The following is a 21,596-nucleotide window of genomic DNA, read 5'->3' on the forward strand; positions in this document are numbered from 1 at the left end:
ATGACATTTTCTTAATAAAATGAGAATATACTAATTTGAAATTATTATATTCACTATACAATGGATAAATATTTTTCACTATATAATTAATTAAAATAAGTTTTTTTTTGATGTCGTTGATATAAAAATATGAAAAATTATATTTCATTTACTATAATTTTTCACAATTTAGAACTTACAATTCATATAGGAGATAAATATTTATTATTAATCAATTAAGTAAATTTGAATTTTTTCTTCATGTTATTATAAACATGAATAAATATTTTTAACTAAATAATTAGTTAAAATTAGTGGTTTTTATTTTAATTTTGTAGTCGTAAATATGAGACCATATCATACATGGACTATTAATTTTTTTTATACATAAATCTCTTGCAAAATGACATATAGTACACGTGGCATTAAATTATCTCACTTAATATTTATTGATTTTATATTTTTTAAATTGATATTTTTCAATGACAATTAATGAAAAAAGTCTATATTTAATTCATTTAATTGTTATAAATCAAATCATATTCTACTCTAAATGGTAAACGTCAAATTAATGTTTCCACTTATATTGACATATTTTTTTGAATATTATATATTAAATCGGTGCATTTCTATTTTTTTAAGTGCATTTCTATTTCAATTGTAATAATATTATTTTTATTTATTAACATTGGATTATGTAATTTTTATAACATTTTTCATCATCATCTTTTACACTTTATTTGATTTATGGAATAACGTGAAAGGAAATAAGATGAGAAAAAGGAAAAAGTAGTAGAAAATGAAAGGATTAACTAATAATTTGTTATAAGTGAAAAAGTGAGATGAAAGAAATAAGTATTTTTCTAAAATCACGTAAATATCTCTATAAAAAAATACATGGTACAAAAAATAAAATTAAAATAAATAAAGTAGAGGTGTAGTTGTTATTTTACATTAATGAATGACTTTGATGCGATTTATTTTCAATTTGAGGAGAAAGATAAATTGAGTGGGTTCTACCAAATATACTTATTTATTTCTATTTTCAATGTTTAACAAAGGAGATGGTTTTTTTCAATATAAATATTTTATTTTCTTCTCTAACTTTTTCTTTTCATTTCCATTGTTCCAAACATAGATTTACTACACAAATTTCTTCATTATACAAATGACATACATCATACTTTATATTCTAAACTATTTGAGATTATGATATAAGAATATGCACAAAATAGTATCCACCGTAAACAAAGACTGTGATACAATTATTGAAGAAGTAAATGTGACATATTAGAAGATCATTAAATATTTAATTAATTCATTAGTGCATGTTTTTTAATTTTCAATAAGTTATCTTCACAAAATGTAATCTTATTTAAATTATGTCATATATTAAAGTTGATACCTCTTTTAGCAAAAATTTAAATTTCAAGTTGTTAAGTGCACAAGCATGCGTAAAACACATTAAACAAATTTTGTCATTTTAAAATATTTATTTCAAATTTGTGTGCTACATATATCATGCAACCATTTTAAGATAATATATCATAATAGTTTGAGTTTTCATTTTCTTTTTTTGCCTTTTGATGCATATAAATGCCTTTTTATTTTGTTTTGAAAATATATATTTCACCATCAACATGTTTCAATTTCTGTTTTTTTTTTCTTTTGACTAATCTATTTCTTATTTTGGATTACTTACCAATAATATGAATAATGTATAAATGCTTTAAAAATGTATGGTCGGTTTGGAAAACATATATTATTTTTATAAATAAATTGAAGTTATCCATCAAATATTGTGGGACAGAAGCAAGGGTAATTATTATAAGTATATTTAACCAAATAGATTTTTTAATATTCTAAATAATAAGTTATTGATGTAATTAATTTGAGGTTAAACATATCCCCTTAAATTTAATTACATTAATTAAATGGTGCAAAATTTGTAAAACTATTTTTGCATTAATATTTCGTTTGTGTCAAATTAAACGTCATTTTTCCAGTTTCACAAAAATTAAGAAATATTATCAATGTTGTATAAAAAAAAAATTATGAGTTATTTTATAAAATATCATTCATTAATGATGTAAGAAAGATAAAATTATAAAAAACAAAGTATACATCGTAAAAGGTTTAATAGCAAAAGAATACGCTTCCACGACGTACCGACTCAAAATTCGAATAACCTATTTGAAAGAGATGTTCACGTTTAATGAATAACAGTATCTCAAATATAATTACTTTTGCTAAAAACATTTAGGCTAAATTGCACTTGCAGTTCATTAACTTAATTTCGATTAACGTTTTAGTCATTTATTTATTTAATTTTTCCAATCTGGTTCTTTATTTTAATTTTAAGTGACAATTTGATATTTTTTGTTTTAAAATATCAACAATTTTATCCTTTATTTTACAAAAATTCAAAAAAAAAAAATCATCAGAATTTTAAAACAAAACCCATAAAATTAATAATCATCTTCAATATAATGCAAATTTCATCAAATGCATAACTCAAATATTCAAATAAACTCATATTTTCATCTCCAACAACATCAAATAAAGAATGAGAATATGAGTTTATTTAAATATTTAAGTTATGAATTTGATTAAATTTGCATTTTATTGAAGATGATAATGAATTTTATGGGTTTTGTTTGAAAATTTTGATGATTTTTTTGAATTTTTGTAAAAAAAAAAGACAACATTGTTGACATTTTAAAACATAAAATATCAAATTGTCATTAAAAATTAATATAAAAGGACCAACTCGAAAAGAAAAAAGATACAATTTAAATTAAGCGATCGCGGATACAATTTAGCCAAAAATTTATGAGAAATAAAAATTATACCTACAACTAATATATTTCATAATACTTATAAGAAATTATACACACGTTATTTTAAATATTAACATTTACAGATAATATATTATTGGAAAGAATAAATTATTATATAATTACAAATAAATACCAATATGATGTATTAAGCTACATATTAGTATTGATATTGAATGTGAAGTATTTGGATATTAGGAAAAATACAAAAAGCATATGCATTGGGTAGAAAAATTAAATTTATAATATTAGAACTTGTTAACAAAAATTAAATTTAATTGATTTATATCTACAATTTAATTTATTATACAATTAATCAATTATTAAATAGTATTACATTTTTTTTCTGGTTACACGAGGAAAATAAAAAAGGTTTTATTTAGAGTAATATCATAATTAATTAATTACTACATAAAGTTTGTTACGGTTTAATTTTTAAAAAAATAAAAAATTAATTTTATAATTTTTTATCTTTTTTTTGTCTATAAAATATCAATTTATTAATAAAATATTATATAAATTTATTAATAAAATACTGACTTGTTAACCTTCTCGAATGATTGAGTATAGTCATAAAATAATATTATTATAATATTCCATTCTTGAGTTTAAAAAAATTATATATTTGTATAAATTTAAAAAAAAATTGAAAAATGATATAAAACTTATTTTTTAGAAAAAAATCTAAAACTATTTCAAATAAAAAGCTGTTTATAAAAATGATTTTTACAAATATTTTTTTAAAAGTGGTTTTTATTATAACAAAAAAATTTCATTAATAATATCTTTTTTTAAATCTCTAAAAAAACATAATCAATTATTAAATACTAAATTAATTTTTTTATAATATTAATAAAAATACATTTATTTAAAATTTCTATAACATTTCATGAAAAAAAGTATCCAATACAATATACAATTGATTTTAATTGTTTAAGAGTAATTAATCGTAACTTTATTTATTTTTAAAAATGATTTTTTTGAAAAATTATAGAATTTATCTAAGTAAAATAGGAGTAGGAGTGTATATAGAGCGTGGAGTGACCGATCCGATCACCAATTTAATCGAATTCGATTTTTATCGTATCCTAACAATTTCAAGTACGATAGCGTTTGATTCTTCTTCTTTTATAGACATAATGTATCCTTGTAATTTATAAGTTGTGATGCTTTAGTTCGTTTTGGTGTTGTAATTTCGTATATGCCTATTCATAAAATTGTTACATAATTTATAAACTTTGTTCAAATGGTTATCCAAAATTTATATTTATAAAATTCATATTAAAAAAATTTGGGAATAATTATTAAATGTGGCAGGATTGTGAAAACCAAATTATATAAATTTATAGGATAACCGTGGTTTGTATAATTTGATATATACTAATCGGATTGTGATAAATTTTGATTAATCTCTGACATGACATATGTTAATTAATATAAATAGTTTGATATATGTTTTTCTAAGGTCAAGTTCGATGTATTTTATGAATTGAATTATTTTTATGAGTTGAATTGTGATTGTTGGGTTATTATTGTCGAAGTGTATGTTTGAGTGTGACATGCTGTGTGTGCATTGTGAGCATCTGATATGCATCACATAGATTAGTACGCGTGAGTTCTCATTAGATTGGTATGTTATGTGTACATTGACTAAAATTTATTTTACCAACTTTTTTAATTATTAAAATTGCAAATTTTTTTATTATACTCAAGTTTTAAGATTAAAATCTCCAAAATAGCCTATAATAAACCAAATAAATCAATTTTTGTAGACCAAATTATAATGTAAAGGTCTATTATTAAACTATCGAAGGAAATAATTTATAAAAAAAATAAAAAAATAACTACTATACTTATAATATAAAATAAAATTTTTCAATCTAAATTCCAAATACTTTTTAATTATTAAAAATGTCAATCAAAATTTGATTTAATACACTTCTTCGATATATTGTTGTAAATTTATAACTTAAAATTCACATATACAATACAATATTATACTTTTTATATATTGTTGAATTTATTGCTGACTTTACATATGTATTTGAATCTTGTTGAATTTATCTATGTATTTGAAGATAGTTGGATTTATTTTTTTGTGCGAGAGATTGTTGGTTTTTTAAAAGAATTGAACGTGATTGAAATTTTATAGTTTTTGAAATATTAAAATATTAAATATATTTTTATTTAATTAATATATATTACTATTTATATATAACCCGTCAACTCAATCCAAAACAATCTATCAGTTCAAATATCGAATTTTGTCAAAATTGTCCCAACCGAACCCTAAACCCCTAAATAAAAGAGCCTTAAATATAGAAAAAATATAACAGTAAATTTCTTTTAAATAAAAAAAGCCGTTAGTTTGAAATTTGAATAAGAAGCTGAATGGCAGAAACGTTATTTAGAGAAAAAAAAGGAGCATATATTACGAAGCCAACGAAGATAAAGAAGAAACGGACCCACTGAATGACTCGGCTTGACGAATATAGTACCGTAGAGTCCATTATTTCAAGCTGCATGTGCTTCTGAGCCAGCGAGCGAGCTTGCACAAGTAACAACAACAGTTACAAAACACACTCACTCTCTATATTCGTGCCTCAAAACATTCTCATTCTCATCTCTCTGCATTACTATTAGGGCTTTTTCATTCCCCTCCAACTCTTCTCTCATTTGTAAGCTCTCATTTCTTCTTCAAATGCATACCGAATTTCACATTGCTTATTATCGTTATCATTACTATCTTTTTATTTTATTTATTTAGTGAAATGCATGGTTAGGATTCTGAAACTGTTTGTTTCGTGGTTGTTTTTGGTGAATTGAAAATCGAAAGGAAGTTAGGTCGGTGAGAGAAGACAATGTCGTCGAGAGCCGGGCCGTCGGAGTCTCAGGGACCGCCGCAGAGACGAATAACGCGGACGCAAACTGCTGGAAACCTTGGTGAAGCCATTTTTGACAGTGAAGTTGTGCCTTCATCTCTCGTTGAAATTGCTCCTATTCTTCGTGTTGCTAATGAGGTTGAAAAGACTCATCCTAGAGTTGCTTATCTCTGTAAGTTATTTTCTTAATCTGCTTTTTTCTCAACCGTGTGTAGTTTCCGTTTCGCATGCATTTTCTGGCTTTTCAAGTGTTCACTTGCTTCTGATTATATTAGTTGCGTTGATAATGATTAGAGTCTAGTGTCAGTATCATTCAGTATTTACTTACTATCGCAATGCAGGCTTTGGTTTTAGTACTAATTTTAGTATTATTCTTTACCAGCTTAGTTTTGTATTTGTACATTTCCCCTTTTAATTGTGTGCCATGTAAACACTGTGATTATTTATTCGTGTTTAAATGTATTTCTATTTGAGGATGTGTGTTTTTGCTATTGTAGGTCGGTTTTATGCGTTTGAGAAAGCTCATAGATTGGACCCTACTTCAAGTGGTCGTGGTGTTCGGCAATTTAAAACTGCTCTTCTTCAACGTCTGGAAAGAGTAAGCAGTAACATGCTTTTCTTGCATAAGATATAATTATTGTGTTTCTTTTCCAAGTAATATGTTGTGGTTTTGCTCCTTTCCTCTATATTGAAAAGGTTTTGGATTCACATGGTCTGTAAGTAGACATCATTTGTGCCAGGACATTACATTGTTTTATGATTCATGTAGCTGACATCACACATTAGGATAAAGCTTTGGGTTGTTGTTGTGTAATGTTCATGTAGCAGTTTCTTTGTATAAAGCTTTGGAAGAAAGTATTGATTGTGTTTCTTATGTTATGCTTTTAACTCCTTTGATATATTTCAATAATTTCCATTGATAAATATAGACTGTTACTGATTTCACCCTGAAAGTTGAGGGAATGCTCTCTTTGGAACATCTTATTTACCAACCATTTTCCTGTTATCATGTTATTATATAGAATGAATGTGAACGGTTGCCCCTACCAAGATTTAGAAGTGGTAATGCCTCAGTATTAATTTAAAAAATATTTCATTTAAGTTCTGTACATCTTTATTGATTTTGATCTATATTTCTTAGGAAAATGATCCAACATTGAAAGGAAGGGTAAAGAAGAGTGATGCCCGTGAGATGCAGAGTTTTTATCAGCATTACTACAAAAAATATATCCAAGCTTTACAAAATGCTGCTGATAAGGCTGATCGGTATGCCATCTATGTAGTGTGCGTTGTGAAATGTTCTGTACCTTTCATGTGACTAGCAGTGACCCTGTCTTCTCACTTTCAGTGCACAGCTAACCAAGGCATATCAGACTGCTAATGTTCTTTTTGAGGTTTTGAAGGCTGTTAATATGACACAATCTATGGAAGTTGATCGCGAGGTAACTTTCCCTTGCTCTTGTATTGTTGTCTCTTTCAATGTGAGACTTTATAAATATTAAATTTAGTTCACAATTATTGAATTTTTGCTTAACAATTTTTATTTTCACCCGCCTTTTATACATGAGTCATGATTGATTTTCCATTGGCACTGTAACAGATTTTGGAGACTCAAGATAAAGTTGCCGAGAAAACAGAGATCTTAGTTCCTTACAATATTCTTCCTCTTGATCCTGATAGTGCAAATCAGGCAATAATGAGATTTCCTGAGGTAGGGTCTCTAGTTTCATATATGAGCATAATTCTGATCCCCATTTCTTTCAACTTTCAGTGAAAATAATAGTTATCCACCACTCTTTGCAGATCCAAGCTGCTGTATTTGCTCTTCGTAGCACAAGAGGTCTTTCCTGGCCAAAGGACTACAAGAAAAAAAAAGATGAAGACATTTTGGATTGGCTCGGGTCAATGTTTGGGTTTCAGGTAAATTTGAATCTGGAACTGGTAAATTGTTTATGCACTTCATGGCTTATTTGTTACTAACAAAATCAATTGGATTTGTTTGCCACCTCTTGTATAAAATACAGAAGCACAATGTGGCAAATCAGAGAGAGCATTTAATCTTATTGCTTGCAAACGTACATATAAGACAGTTTCCCAAGCCTGATCAACAGCCTAAGGTCAGGGTTTAACTGGATGGTTTATACAATATTTTTTCCTCTCTATTTTCAATTCTGTAGAGAACATTTTACCCCCCCTCTCTAAATATTGAAGGTGCTTCCTTTGCATTCATTTAGTTGTCATGTAGCATCTAAATCTTTAAATGTGTGTTATTTTTTTGGGCTCATAAATGGCATGCTCAATATATTCATAGATTTGAGTGCCTCTTCAAACTTTCTATATGAATATGAATGCACTCTCTTACCGATTTTGGGGGGAGATATTTAACACTTGATGTTTCAATTTTTAGTATTTAAATATTTTTCTTTTCATTATTCATTAGAATATTCATTTATTGATTCGTGTTAATATGGTTCTGACTTGTGCACATTATGCTTAGTTGGATGAGCGCGCACTGACAGAAGTGATGAAGAAGCTTTTCAAGAATTACAAAAAGTGGTGCAAGTATTTGGGTCGAAAGAGTAGCCTTTGGTGAGAATCATGTTCTCTTAATGTGGAAAGATATCTATACTGTTGTTTTGCTAACTAGCAGCTATTTGTTTAGCTTCATAATGAGGAGTGGAGAACAAGAGAGATTTTAAACTTTTTTTTTCATTATACATTTTATGCTGTAATTTTAAATTGTCATATGAACTCTTAAATTTAGTTACGACTTTCAATTTTGAATTTGATTTCTTATTTGCAGCTTGTTTTAAATCTGTCTAGATTTCCCAAGAGCTATAGGTATATGTTAGTTTCTCATGCAGCATATTTAATCGATGTATATTGCAGGCTGCCAACCATACAACAAGAAGTGCAGCAACGTAAATTACTATACATGGGTCTTTATCTTCTAATATGGGGTGAAGCGGCCAACCTAAGATTCATGCCAGAGTGCCTTTGCTATATATATCACCATGTAAGCTTTGTCATAGAGGCCCAAGAATACTTTTATATATATCTAACATTTAAGTTTGTATGTCCCTATGGTTTTTGGCATTTGCCAACATTGTAGGCATTGAACGATTTATTTGAAGGTAAACCTACTCCTTTGTTGAACTTGAATGAATATTGATATGCTTTGGAATCTTTTTCATGGTGCTTCTTGTAGATGGCTTTTGAATTGTATGGTATGCTTGCTGGTAATGTTAGTCCAATGACGGGAGAGAATATCAAGCCAGCCTATGGAGGTGAAGAGGAGGCTTTCTTAAGGAAAGTTGTAACCCCCATATATAATGTGATTGCAAAGGTACTTTTTCTGCCTTTGATTATTTTCTTCTTTTCTTTCTACTATGTTTGTACATAATTAAACCATATTTTTTTTCATGATATTGATAATGTTTTGTAAATATTTGTTGATTGCTTTGTTCAATAGGAAGCTGAAAGGAGCAAAAGAGGCAGGTCAAAGCATTCGCAATGGAGGAACTATGATGATATAAATGAATATTTCTGGTATGGATTAGCTTATTTTTCCTTTTTTGTTTTGCCTTGAATGGTTTATTATTTATACCTGTCTGGGTGTTAACTTTCAATAAAAACTGTAGGTCAGTTGATTGTTTTCGGCTTGGTTGGCCAATGCGTGCTGATGCTGATTTCTTTTGCCTTCCAGTTGAACAGCTATATTTTGATAAGTTGACTGTAAGCGTTGATTCTGACCTCTCATTTTCTCTAACTATTTTTAATTTTGTAAGCTGTTTTCCCCTCAGAATAGTCTTGTGGAGAGTCCATGGACATTTTTTATTTGTGGATCATTTACATAAAGTTTTTTCTGTATGTATGCCCCCCCGAGCATGGTAGGATGATACTTCTATAATATTTGCATAGAAGAGTTGCTCATATCTTAAATTTGTTGCAATTTGCAAGTGGATTGAACTTGGAACTTGGAATTTACATTTTGCTTTTATGGTACTTTTGGTGGGGAGTTAAGCTTTCTAGGAATCTTCTTTTAGGCTAAAGTCAAATGGATGTTGTTAATGTGGTAATGCTTTAAAGGAAACTGTACTTTTTTTGTTTTCAAAAGATAAAGATTTTCTCAATTTTGGTTTGCAAATTTCATGTTTTTATTCTATTAATTGAATAAGATATATGATGGATTTTTCAGAGCATTAAATTGGCATTTAGATTCAAGTGGCATTAATAGTAATTATTTTCGTGTAGCATTGAAAACTTTTATTATGTTTGGTTGGAGTGGAGGGTTTCAGAAGCAAAATATTTCATTTGAAATAAATATTCTTAAATTTAATAATTTTTTGAATGAAAGAAATAAAATGATGAATTATCCTGAAAATTATGGTGCTATTTGTTCATTTTTATATCTTGATTTTAAAATGAAAAGTTTACCCTCACTTATTTTTCTCTAAGAAACTCCTCTTCCAAACAAACCTAAACTATCCTTTGATATACTTTCTTGTTAATCGATTATTTATTTATTTATTTATAATTCTTGTTAGTATCAACTTTGTAATGATCACTCAAGCAATTCCACAAATTCTAAGTCTCTTAATCTCTTCAAGAATTTCGTTCTTAGAAGAGAAAAGTTGTTTCTGAGATTTATTAGATGCATACAGTCCATTGAAATTTGATCCATGCATGCATTTTAGTCGGGCTGATTACTGGTTGATATGTTCTTTAATTGAAAAAAATTAAATGTATTAACTCTAGGGTTTAGGGCCGAGGCTTGAATGCTGGGCTGAAAATGGGTAGATTCTTCTATGTTTGATTGGGATTATGATAATAATTTAAAACGCTTAATGGGTGCTATTAAAATTTTCACTATCTTATACAAGTAAATTTGAATTGTTTACTGTGGAAAGCCTGAAACTTATATGCGGCACTGGATTTTAGCCTTGATAGAAGCTCGAACTTGTAGGATAACAAGCCAGCTAACAAGGACAGATGGGTTGGAAAGGCCAACTTTGTTGAGATAAGGTCATTTTGGCATATTTTCAGAAGTTTTGATCGCATGTGGATTTTTTTCATTCTATGCTTACAGGTAATGAATACTTTCTATGCTATTGTTGCCATATATATATATATATATGTATGTATGTATTCCAAGTATGTTTTTTTTAATGTCTTACAAAACACAATCCATTTCTGAAAGTGCAAAATTGTCATTAGGCTATGATTATTGTTGCTTGGAATGGATCTGGGGATCCAAGTGCAATATTTAATGGTGATGTTTTCAAGAAGGCACTTAGTGTGTTTATAACAGCAGCTATATTAAAGCTCGGAGAAGGTAGGTGACATCCAATTTTACTAGAACATAATATTGCTGCTAGATGCTGTTCAGTAGCCAGTTTTATCTTTTTGTAACTAGTGAATTTAGTTTCTATATAAAATTGCAGGATCTGCTACTTTGACTTAGATTCTGGAGCCTTTTAGTGATTGGTCAATCAGTACTAGTAATAGCTACTGAAACAAAGGGAAATTTTGTGGTTTTCAATTGCTATTTTACAGACACTATTAAAAATTTGACGTTTCTACACAAAGTAAGCAGAGAGAGCAGGAAAAGCAAATTGAAAAAATGCTGATAGAATTTACTTGTGGACAAAATAGGATGGCAGGGAAGCATTTTGCTCCCATTTTTTATACTAGCACTAGCCTTCATGCCATTTATTTTGATAAAAAACAAGTGTTCGCTAATAAAAGATTATCTAGTTAGTGAGAATTTCTGATATGGCATGATGCAGTTACTGAAACATCAACAAAATACTCTTTTTTCTTTCTTCAACTTTTTTGTCTTTCAGGTTTTCTCTCCTGGGAACTATCCTAGTATTATATTAAAAGAGCAGGTTGTTTATAGTTACATTTTCTTATTTCATGTTAATTTTGGCAGCTATTCTTGATGTGATCCTCAGTTGGAAAGCACAACGGAGTATGTCAATGCATGTTAAGTTAAGATACATTCTAAAAGTTGTTTCAGCTGCAGCATGGGTGATTGTTCTATCGGTCACATATGCTTATACGTGGGACAATCCTCCTGGCTTTGCTCAAACCATCCAAAGTTGGTTTGGAAGCAATTCGCATTCACCTTCAATGTTTATTATGGCCGTTGTTGTATACCTGTCACCAAATATGCTAGCTGCCATATTGTTTTTGTTCCCACTCATTCGGCGTTTTCTTGAGAGATCAAATTATAGGATTGTGATGCTAATGATGTGGTGGTCGCAGGTAGGAGATTGACAACTCTTTTTTCTATGTTTATCATTTGGCTTGGTACATCAAACAATATTTGTTGTGCTATTAAAACTGAGATAAATTGTCTTTAACTTGGTGGTTTTGATGCCTTATGATTGACAGCCCCGTCTCTATGTCGGTAGGGGGATGCATGAGAGCACATTTTCCCTTTTCAAGTAAGAAACTAGAGTTTAAATTAAAAAGTTTTCCTTTGTTGTGGACAATGTAACTTTCCTTGGAATCTGATGTTAGCGTGTCGTTGAATATAATCTCAGGTACACAGTGTTTTGGGTTCTCTTGTTAATTACAAAGTTAGCATTCAGTTACTATATTGAGGTAATTCCCTTTCATTCATGAACTCCACAATTTCCCACAACTGTGTGAACGAATATGCATGTCTTGTTTTTTGGTCCTTAGAACTTGGCATATCTCTTATCCACGTGTGATCCTAAAGTCCTTATTTCTGTAAGATGAAACCTCTAGTGCGACCTATGAAATTTGTACCATAATGTTTCCTGAATCAGTTTTTGCTTGTTTAACTATGTCTCATCACACAAGCTATACCACAAGCAATTATTGTTTGTTTAAAACAATAAATTAATTTGATTTTTTTAACAGGCTGTGTATTTTGTTTTTATAGATAAAACCTCTGGTAGAACCTACAAAGGCTATAATGAGTGTAAAAATCACGCATTTCCAGTGGCATGAATTCTTTCCACGAGGTAGACGACTTGAACACTTGGCTTTTTCATATTATTTCATTTTTGCACAAATGAATTCATAAATTGTGTGCTTTGCAGCTCGAAACAATATTGGTGTTGTAATTGCCCTTTGGGCTCCAATTATTTTGGTATGTCTTTGAAACAGATCTAATTCGGTTAGTCTGTTAATAAACACCACTTCACTTACTGTTCTATCTCTTTTTCCTTTTCAGGTATACTTCATGGATACCCAGATTTGGTATGCCATATTCTCGACATTATTTGGTGGTATTTATGGGGCATTCCGTCGCCTCGGTGAGGTTAGTAGATTTGCTCACTTCTATGATCTCTTTTAGTGGTTTTGTTTGGATATTTAGTTTTTATTGCTTATTTATTGGTTGTTTGTTGTTTTGCACATACTTGTTGGGATCCTAAAGAAGCATGGATTGTGTTCCATACTTGATATCTTATTCGTGTTGTTTCTCTCCTTTGCCACTTTTTTCCCAAATGCCTAGCAGTTCTTCAAGTTCAACAAATAATTTTGTCTGTCCATACACACACACAAACATTTGTTTGTTAGGTATAACTGTCAAACATCCTAGAGTCTCACAATGTGGTTATTTGTACCTGGTTGTTTTCTTTCAAGTTAAGTCATTGTTTTCAGAAGTTGCAAAATAAAATTAAGTTTCTTTTCTGTGGTTGCCGAAGATTTTCGTTGGTGTATGTGCTTTTATACTAATATACTGTGCATTATGGTGGTTGTGTGCTGTTTATTTTCTTTGCTTGATTGGTCTTTACTGCAACACAAGCAAACAATGCTTATGATTATTATTATATTACACATTTTTTTATAAAAGATTATTATTTGGGATTTTATAACTTAGTTATAGGTTTGTGGTGTCTTTTTCCCTGTGTAGTCCTATAGTTTATGTTTGGATCAGTCTCGAGTTTGGTTTTCTTGTTCTAGTAGTCCAACTTAACAGATGCATGTAGATTAGGGTGGTTGAGCTTCAAGGATTTCAACTTCATGAATTATTTCTTCATCAAAAAATTGTTTGTTCCCGATATTATTCCATCATTCCCTGCTCATCTTTTTCCAAACCTAATCATTTTGTTTACTGGTTTCAGATAAGGACACTGGGAATGCTTAGATCTCGGTTTGAATCATTGCCTGGTGCCTTTAATGCCTGTTTGATCCCAGAGGAAAAGAGTGAGCCAAGAAAGAAAGGATTGAAAGCAACTTTATCTCGCAGATTTGATCAGGTTAATTGTTTTAGATTATTTTGCCATCTCATTCTTGGACTTGTGATTATAAAGAGTATCATCACTTCAAATTTACTTTTCTCTTGTCGATACAGATCCCATCTAATAAAGGTAAAGAAGCTGCAAGATTTGCACAACTATGGAACCAAATTATCACTAGTTTTAGAGAAGAAGATCTTATCAGTAATAGGTAATCTGCAGGGAACATTTATGTTTCTGGTTCTTGATCATTTCTCTTTTGGTACTCGGTAGAGTACTATATTTTTTTTACTGTAGTGAGCTGAGGTGGTTATACTGTTCAGGGAAATGGACCTTTTGCTTGTGCCTTATTGGGCTGATCCTGAGTTGGACCTTATACAATGGCCACCATTTCTACTCGCCAGCAAGGTTTATTTATATAGAGTTTTGCTTTTGAAAGTTTGCTGCCTTAATGTCCATCAGTAATTGTCTATCTGCTTTTGTAGATTCCAATTGCATTGGATATGGCTAAGGACAGCAATGGAAAGGATCGAGAGCTGAGAAAAAGAATTGAGTTTGACAACTATATGTATTGTGCTGTTCGGGAGTGTTATGCTTCATTTAAGAGCATTATTAGGTACTTGGTTCAAGGGGATCGTGAGAAACAGTAAGTCCTTCAAAACAGTATAATGCAGTTGTTTACTTGGTTGTTGATGTGTGTAGCGGTACTTTGACTGATATTCATTAGTAGGTAGTATTCCTAAGTCGATCCAAATTGTAACAGATAATATTTGCTCTGATAAAAATGCTTTTTGAAAATGACCAGTTACCTCTGTTGAAGTTGTGGGATTTTAGAGAAAAGGAGGAGAGAAAAATAATAAGGGTTTGAATATTATTGATTATAGTTTTATGGTAACTTGATTACAAATGACTGAATACTAATCTCTATTTATAGAGAAACATAGACTCAATCCTAAATAAGGAATAAATCATAATAATAATGAGAGATATTCTAAGATTCTCTATGATTATAAGTTGATCATAGAAAATAACTCAAGATACTCTAATATAATATAAAAGATATTATAAGATATTTCTAATATTCTAACAACCTCAATCTGGATGCTTTATCTTTACAATTTCTAACAAACTTCTGAATTCATTGTTTATCTAAACCCTATTTTCAATATTTTTGGCACCTTTCATTTCAGGGTTATAGAATACATTTTCTCTGAGGTAGACAAACATATTGAAGTTGGTGACCTAATAAGTGAATTCAAACTGAGTGCGCTTCCTAGCCTCTATGGGCAATTTGTTGAACTAATCAAATATTTGGTAACGTTTGAACTGACCTTTCTGAAATATACATTATAGTTTGTGAATATGTAGCTGGTCAAAATCTTATCTAGTGTTTTATTTAATGCAGTTAGACAATAAGCAAGAAGACAGGGACCAAGTTGTGATTCTATTCCAGGACATGCTGGAGGTGGTGACAAGGGATATAATGATGGAGGATCATATATTCAGGTGATGATAATCTCAAGGTCTCTGCATCTTGAAATGATATATTCTTCCTTCTGTGATTATGATTGTATCATTTTGCATGTATAGCTTGGTAGATTTTGTACATGGTGGATCTGGACACGAAGGGATGCTTCCTCTTGAGCAACAACACCAGTTATTTGCATCTGAAGGGGCTATCAGGTTTCCAATTGCTTCGGTTACAGAAGCTTGGACAGAGAAGGTTTGCTACTAATTAATCAGTTCAGCTGAGAGTTTGAATAGCGAAGTGTATATCTGATGATGTTTTACATTATATTTAACATTTTCAGATTAAGCGCCTATACTTGCTGCTTACAACAAAAGAATCAGCAATGGATGTACCATCTAACTTAGAAGCCAAAAGACGTATTTCTTTTTTCTCAAATTCACTGTTTATGGATATGCCTACAGCACCCAAAGTTCGCAACATGCTTTCATTCTCGTAAGCATTCTTTTCGTTCTATATATTTAGCTATGCTTTTATGATGAAACACGTGAACCAGTTAAGTGAAATTATGTTTAATTTGCTTTTGAAAAATATAAGTAAAATTTTGTGTGTTTCTTGTGAGATCACACTTTCTATTTATAACGATGTTGCAATAATTACATTCAATGTCTAGGAAGTTGTATTGACTAGGACTACTAACAATTAACTTAGGATATTGCAGAATCAAGGAATAATTAAAAAACATACACTGAATTTTAACACTCCCCCTCAAGCTAAAGCTTACTACGCTTTAAGCTCGTTACCTCAAAACATTTATCACAAAAAAAAACTGTTGGACTAATTTGAGAAGAGAAGGCACCGTTAATGACTCATGTATGAAGAGTCGCCACTGGATTGATCATCAGTGAAAATGCCACTAATATGATTTATATGTGGGAATAGAGTCACCACCGGATTGATCGTCAGTGGAAAAACAATGATTGTGTGAGCAAATGGTATCTTGTCCTTGAAACTAAGTTCTCATAGCAGCAGATGAGAGGTTGCTGAAAAATCACCAAATGGTGAAAAGACCCACAAAAGGTTGTAGAGGGGCGTTTGCGACAGCCGCAATGAAATATGGTGGACAGAGACAGGTGCATGCGCTGGTGGCACCCACGCGTAGAGAAGGTGGATGCGTGTGATGATGTGTGCTGTGTCGGTTGGCGACGGAAAAAGCACCGTCGTGTTCGCCGGAGGATTTTGCAGCAGTTTGTGGTGGTATTAGGCAGTGGGTCGCACTGGAAAATGTGCAGCTGGTGTTGGCACAACAGTAACAACGTAAATAAGCACATAATTATGGGGAAAAAATCGCTGGTTATGGCGCAGCTGGAAAATGCAGAGAAGACAACAAAAGGGCCGCTGAAGTTGACGATGATGAACAACTGTTTGTGGCAAAAAATTAAAAGATTGAAAGGTGATGCTGCCGGCGGCAAATATCGTTGTCAGCAGCGGTAGTGAAGCACAAAGACAGGTTACAGAATCAAAAGCTGCTCTGATACCATTAAAAATATAAGTATATTTTTGTGTTTCTTGTGAGATCACACCTTCTATTTATAATGATGTTGCAATAATTACATTCAATGTCTAGGAAGTTGTGTTGATTAGGACTACTAACAATTAGCCTAGGATATTGTAGAATCAATGAATAATTAAAAAACATACACTGAATTTTAACAGCTTTATTTGAATCAATTCCTTTCACTGCATTAATGGTGTTAAAATATTCTAATTATGCAATGGATAGTTTGTATTCTCACAATATATGCATGCTTATTCCATGAGTTTTAAGGGAATCTTATGGGTTGATTATAGTCATAATTAAGATTTTTCTCTCTATTATTGTTGATATAGTTTCCTTAGTTTACTATTTTTTCCTTATTTCTGGAGATTCTTTGTTAGGAACCCAAGAATTGGATTCCTATGAAAGATACTTTTATTGAGAACCAGGAGAGAAAACTCTCCTCCAAGGGTTTCCCCTTCACAGTAGAGAATACTCTATTCACAATTACAAATATTCAACGATATCTCTCTAACTCCCTAACCTTTCTATTTATACAAATAGTCTTATAACAACCTTAACTAACTATTTATTAACTTAACTACTAATTTATTAACTTAACTACTAATCTTAAGTCCTAACAATCTCTCTTGTTGATATGAGTAGATCATATTTCCAGGGATAAAAAGTACCCATACATAATTTGTTAAAACTTAAAATGATCATGAGAATGTATGCTTCCCAACCGCACATTCTTGGGAATAAGTTTGAACCCATAAACAAACCCCTAAATGATCAACTATGTACAACTTTTCAATAAAGCATGACATAGGCAAGATTAAGAAAGGTTAAGAGGCCGATGGTTTGACTAGAGGAACCATAACCGCTTGAGGTAGAGAATAAGACCAAGAAAAACTAAAGGAAAAACTTCTAAAAAAGATTGAGATGTCAATGGTTTGGCTATTGAAATGATGTATGATAAAACATTATGGTGTTATTTGATCCATGTATGCTATTCCCCCCATCTAGTGAGATAAGACGCATTTGTTGTTGTTATTTGGTTTGTCATTTATTAGGATTAGTCTATGTTGAATAAGAGAAAATGAGAGAGACATATGGTGAAACCGTGTGTCTGAACTACACAACGGAGTCCGTTTTATATAGGCTCAAGGCAATAAATACAAAAATAAATATGGGAGATATTATCCCTATTTACATGATATGTAATAAATATAAATATATTTTCAACACTCCCCCTCAAGCTGGAGCATATAAATCATATGCACCAAGCTTGTTACATATATAACTGATTCGAGGACCTCTCAGAGACTTAGTGAATACATCTGCCAATTGATCATTGGAATTAACAAAACTAGTGGTGATGTCACCTGATTCGATCTTTTCACTTACAAAGTGACAATCTATCTCAATATGCTTGGTCCTCTCATGAAAAACTGGATTAGAGGCAATGTGCAATGCTGCTTGATTATCACATATTAATGTCATTTGTGTTGCCTCTTCAAATTGAAGCTCTTTGAGTAACTGTTTCAACCAAATGAGCTCACAGGTCACTAATGCCATAGCCCTGTATTCAGCTTCAGCGCTAGATCTTGCAACTACACTTTGTTTCTTACTCTTCCAAGATATTAAGTTTCCTCCAACAAGTACACAATACCCAGAAGTGGATCGCCTATCAATGGGTGAGCCTGCCCAATCGGCATCTGAATAACCAACTATCTGAGTATGTCCTCTGTTTTCATAAATTAGACCTTTTCCTGGAGCACCTTTAATGTATTTCAAGATTCGTATCACAGCATCCCAGTGTTCTTGACAAGGAGAATTTAAGAATTGACTTACCACACTGACTGCAAAAGAAATGTCTGGACGGGTGACTGTGAGGTAGTTTAATTTACCAACCAATCTTCTGTATCTCCCTGAATCTAAAAATGGCTCCCCATGATTAGGTAGAAGTTTGACGTTTGGATCCATAGGAGTGTCAACCGGTTTGGCATTCAACAAACCTGTCTCTTCAAGAATATCCATAGCATATTTTCTTTGTGAAATTACTAAGCCGTCCTTAGATTGGGCTACCTCAATACCCAAGAAGTAGCGGAGCTTGCCAAGATCTTTAGTTTGAAACTGATGAGATAAATGTTGTTTCAATTGGAGTATGCCCTGTTGATCACTACTAGTTATGACAATATCATCTACATAGACAATCAAGTAAATGCACCATTGGGTTGAGTGGCGATAAAAAAGAGAATGATCAGCTTCACTTTGAATCATGCCAAATTGTTGCACTACTGTGCTAAATCTACCAAACCAAGCTCGAGGAGACTGTTTAAGATCATAGAGAGACCTCTGAAGTCGACAAACCATGGTAGAGGACTCTCCCTGAGCAACAAACCCAGATGGTTGCTCCATATAAACTTCTTCTTCAAGGTCACCATGCAAAAAAGCATTTTTAATGTCAAGTTGATGTAGAGACCAATGTCTGATGGCTGCAATAGAAAGGAGTAGTCGAACAGAGGCCATCTTAGCCACAGGGGAGAAAGTATCACTGTAATCGAGGCCAAAAACTTGAGTGTACCCTTTTGCTACCAAACGAGCTTTAAAACGATCAATCTTACCATCAGGACCAACTTTCACCGTATAAAGCCAACGACATCCTACTAAAGACTTTCCAGACGGTAAAGGAACCAATTCCCATGTACCACTACTCTGAAGTGCACACATCTCGTCAATCATTGCTTGTCTCCACTCTGGGTGAGATAAAGCTTCACCTGGAGATTTAGGAATAGAAACAGAAGACAGGGAAGACAAACAAGTATAATGCAAAGGAGAAAGACGATGGTAACTCAAGCCAATGTAATGAGGGGATGGGTTACGAGTAGGACGTATACCTTTACGAATAGCAATAGGAATATCAAGGGTCGGATCCGATAAAGAAGGAGGTGGCGGTGAAGGAGCGTTTGGAGTGACCTCGGTATCAAGAACAGGTGTAGGGACATGTACAACCGATGGTGGTTGACGACGATGATATGTCTGAAGAGGTTGTACAGTTGGAGGATCAACAAGAGGAGTCTCAAGTGGGACAGTGGGAGGGGCCACAGGAGGTGTCTCAGGTGGGGCATACGTAATAGGCTCTAATGGTAAAAGAGAAGGTGAAATAGACTTTGGTAGGTCCAGAGGAATAGTTGCAGACAAAGGATCGGGAAGCGACTCATAGTATGTAACAGACTCAAAAAATGTGACATCAGCCGATATGAGATATCGTCGAAGAGTAGGAGAATAACAATGATAACCTTTTTGGGACCGATGATAACCAAGAAAGACATTTTAATGATCGAGCTGAAAGTTTGTCAAGACCAGGAGTGAGATTGTGTATAAAACATGTAGATCCGAAGACCCGAGGAGGAAGTGAGTGAAGAGGGGTACCAGGAAAGAGGATCGAGTGAGGGACTTTGTTATCAAGAGCAGACGAAGGCATGTGATTTATAAGATAGCACGCCGTTAGAACAGCATCGCCCCAAAAGCGAGATGGTACATTACCATGAAGAAGGAGAGTACGAGTGGTTTCAGTAAGGTGCGGATTTTTGCGTTTGGCTACCCCATTTTGTTGAGGTGTATGAGCACAAGATGTTTGATGAAGAATGCCGTTAGAGGTCATAAAATTTTGAAATTGATGGGACAAATATTCGCGGGCATTACCACTGCGCAAAGTGCGAATGGATACACCAAATTGAGTTTTAATTTCCTTATAAAATTGTTCAAAAATAGAAAATAATTCATACCTATTTTTCATTAAAAATAACCACGTACAACGGGAAAAATCATCGATAAAGGTAACAAAATATCTAGACTCAAGTGTGGAAATAGTACGAGAGGGACCCCAAACATCTGAGTGAACTAAAGCAAATGGGGAGGAAGCTCGTTTATTAGCTCGATCAGTAAAATGACTACGAGTGTGTTTCCCTAATTGACACGACTCACAATTTAAGCTAGATAATTTGGTTAGATTAGGTACTAATTGTTGAAGTTTGGGAAGACTCGGATGACCTAACTGAGCATGTATAGTAAGAGGAGAATATGTGGTAGGGCGGCACGCTGTTGATGGGTTTGAGAGATAATAAAGACCATTAGACTCACATCCGACACCAATTTTTCGTCCTGATATTCAGTCTTGCAAAGTAACATTGCAATTAGTAAATGTGACAACACAGTCATGAGAACGAGTCAATCGACTGATAGAAATTAAATTAAATGGACATCCAGACACATAAAGGACAGATTTAACTAACAGAGTAGGGAGGATTTGGACAGTGCCAATCCCTTGAGACTGTGTTTGGGAACCATTGGCTGAGACTATCCTAGGTAAATAACTAGATGTTGTGAGAGAGGAGAAAAGAGTCTTATTAGCAGTAATGTGATCAGATGCACCAGAATCGAGAATCCATGAGCTATGAGAAGGTGAGATGCAAACAGGTGAATTACCACTTTGTGCGGCTGAAACAACGGAACTCGAGTTCTGACAACACTCTCTCCACCGAAGAAAATCTTCGTAAGTAGCCATAATCAATAAGTAGTTACCTAAAACCAACAGCGAAACAATGGTGGAAGAGGTTTTTTTTTTTTTTTTTTTTCCCGATGAACAGTACCGTGCGATGAATAGTG

The 21,596-nt window shown here is 32.1% G+C and overlaps 1 protein-coding gene across 1 annotated transcript in view; it reads left to right on the plus strand.

Moving 5' to 3' along the window:
* The first annotated feature begins 5,336 nt into the window (after nucleotides 1-5,336).
* The window catches only part of LOC101491033 (callose synthase 3), a 22,775-nt gene continuing 6,515 nt past the window's right edge, over nucleotides 5,337-21,596 (plus strand). Inside the window, exons 1-29 of the mRNA XM_004497323.4 lie at nucleotides 5,337-5,494; nucleotides 5,653-5,870; nucleotides 6,196-6,296; nucleotides 6,840-6,964; nucleotides 7,047-7,140; nucleotides 7,299-7,409; nucleotides 7,502-7,618; nucleotides 7,723-7,815; nucleotides 8,196-8,287; nucleotides 8,588-8,714; nucleotides 8,907-9,044; nucleotides 9,171-9,247; nucleotides 9,340-9,433; nucleotides 10,665-10,787; nucleotides 10,916-11,033; nucleotides 11,634-11,968; nucleotides 12,098-12,150; nucleotides 12,250-12,310; nucleotides 12,615-12,696; nucleotides 12,775-12,824; nucleotides 12,909-12,995; nucleotides 13,804-13,938; nucleotides 14,034-14,128; nucleotides 14,241-14,325; nucleotides 14,403-14,563; nucleotides 15,108-15,231; nucleotides 15,323-15,423; nucleotides 15,508-15,640; nucleotides 15,729-15,880. Coding sequence (XP_004497380.1) covers nucleotides 5,678-5,870; nucleotides 6,196-6,296; nucleotides 6,840-6,964; nucleotides 7,047-7,140; nucleotides 7,299-7,409; nucleotides 7,502-7,618; nucleotides 7,723-7,815; nucleotides 8,196-8,287; nucleotides 8,588-8,714; nucleotides 8,907-9,044; nucleotides 9,171-9,247; nucleotides 9,340-9,433; nucleotides 10,665-10,787; nucleotides 10,916-11,033; nucleotides 11,634-11,968; nucleotides 12,098-12,150; nucleotides 12,250-12,310; nucleotides 12,615-12,696; nucleotides 12,775-12,824; nucleotides 12,909-12,995; nucleotides 13,804-13,938; nucleotides 14,034-14,128; nucleotides 14,241-14,325; nucleotides 14,403-14,563; nucleotides 15,108-15,231; nucleotides 15,323-15,423; nucleotides 15,508-15,640; nucleotides 15,729-15,880 — 3,257 coding nt within the window. The 5' untranslated portion in view covers nucleotides 5,337-5,494; nucleotides 5,653-5,677. The remainder of the gene's footprint in view (nucleotides 5,495-5,652; nucleotides 5,871-6,195; nucleotides 6,297-6,839; nucleotides 6,965-7,046; nucleotides 7,141-7,298; nucleotides 7,410-7,501; nucleotides 7,619-7,722; nucleotides 7,816-8,195; nucleotides 8,288-8,587; nucleotides 8,715-8,906; nucleotides 9,045-9,170; nucleotides 9,248-9,339; nucleotides 9,434-10,664; nucleotides 10,788-10,915; nucleotides 11,034-11,633; nucleotides 11,969-12,097; nucleotides 12,151-12,249; nucleotides 12,311-12,614; nucleotides 12,697-12,774; nucleotides 12,825-12,908; nucleotides 12,996-13,803; nucleotides 13,939-14,033; nucleotides 14,129-14,240; nucleotides 14,326-14,402; nucleotides 14,564-15,107; nucleotides 15,232-15,322; nucleotides 15,424-15,507; nucleotides 15,641-15,728; nucleotides 15,881-21,596) is intronic.

This window comes from Cicer arietinum, chromosome 4, assembly GCF_000331145.2.
Source record: "Cicer arietinum cultivar CDC Frontier isolate Library 1 chromosome 4, Cicar.CDCFrontier_v2.0, whole genome shotgun sequence".
Classification (NCBI taxonomy): domain Eukaryota; kingdom Viridiplantae; phylum Streptophyta; class Magnoliopsida; order Fabales; family Fabaceae; genus Cicer; species Cicer arietinum.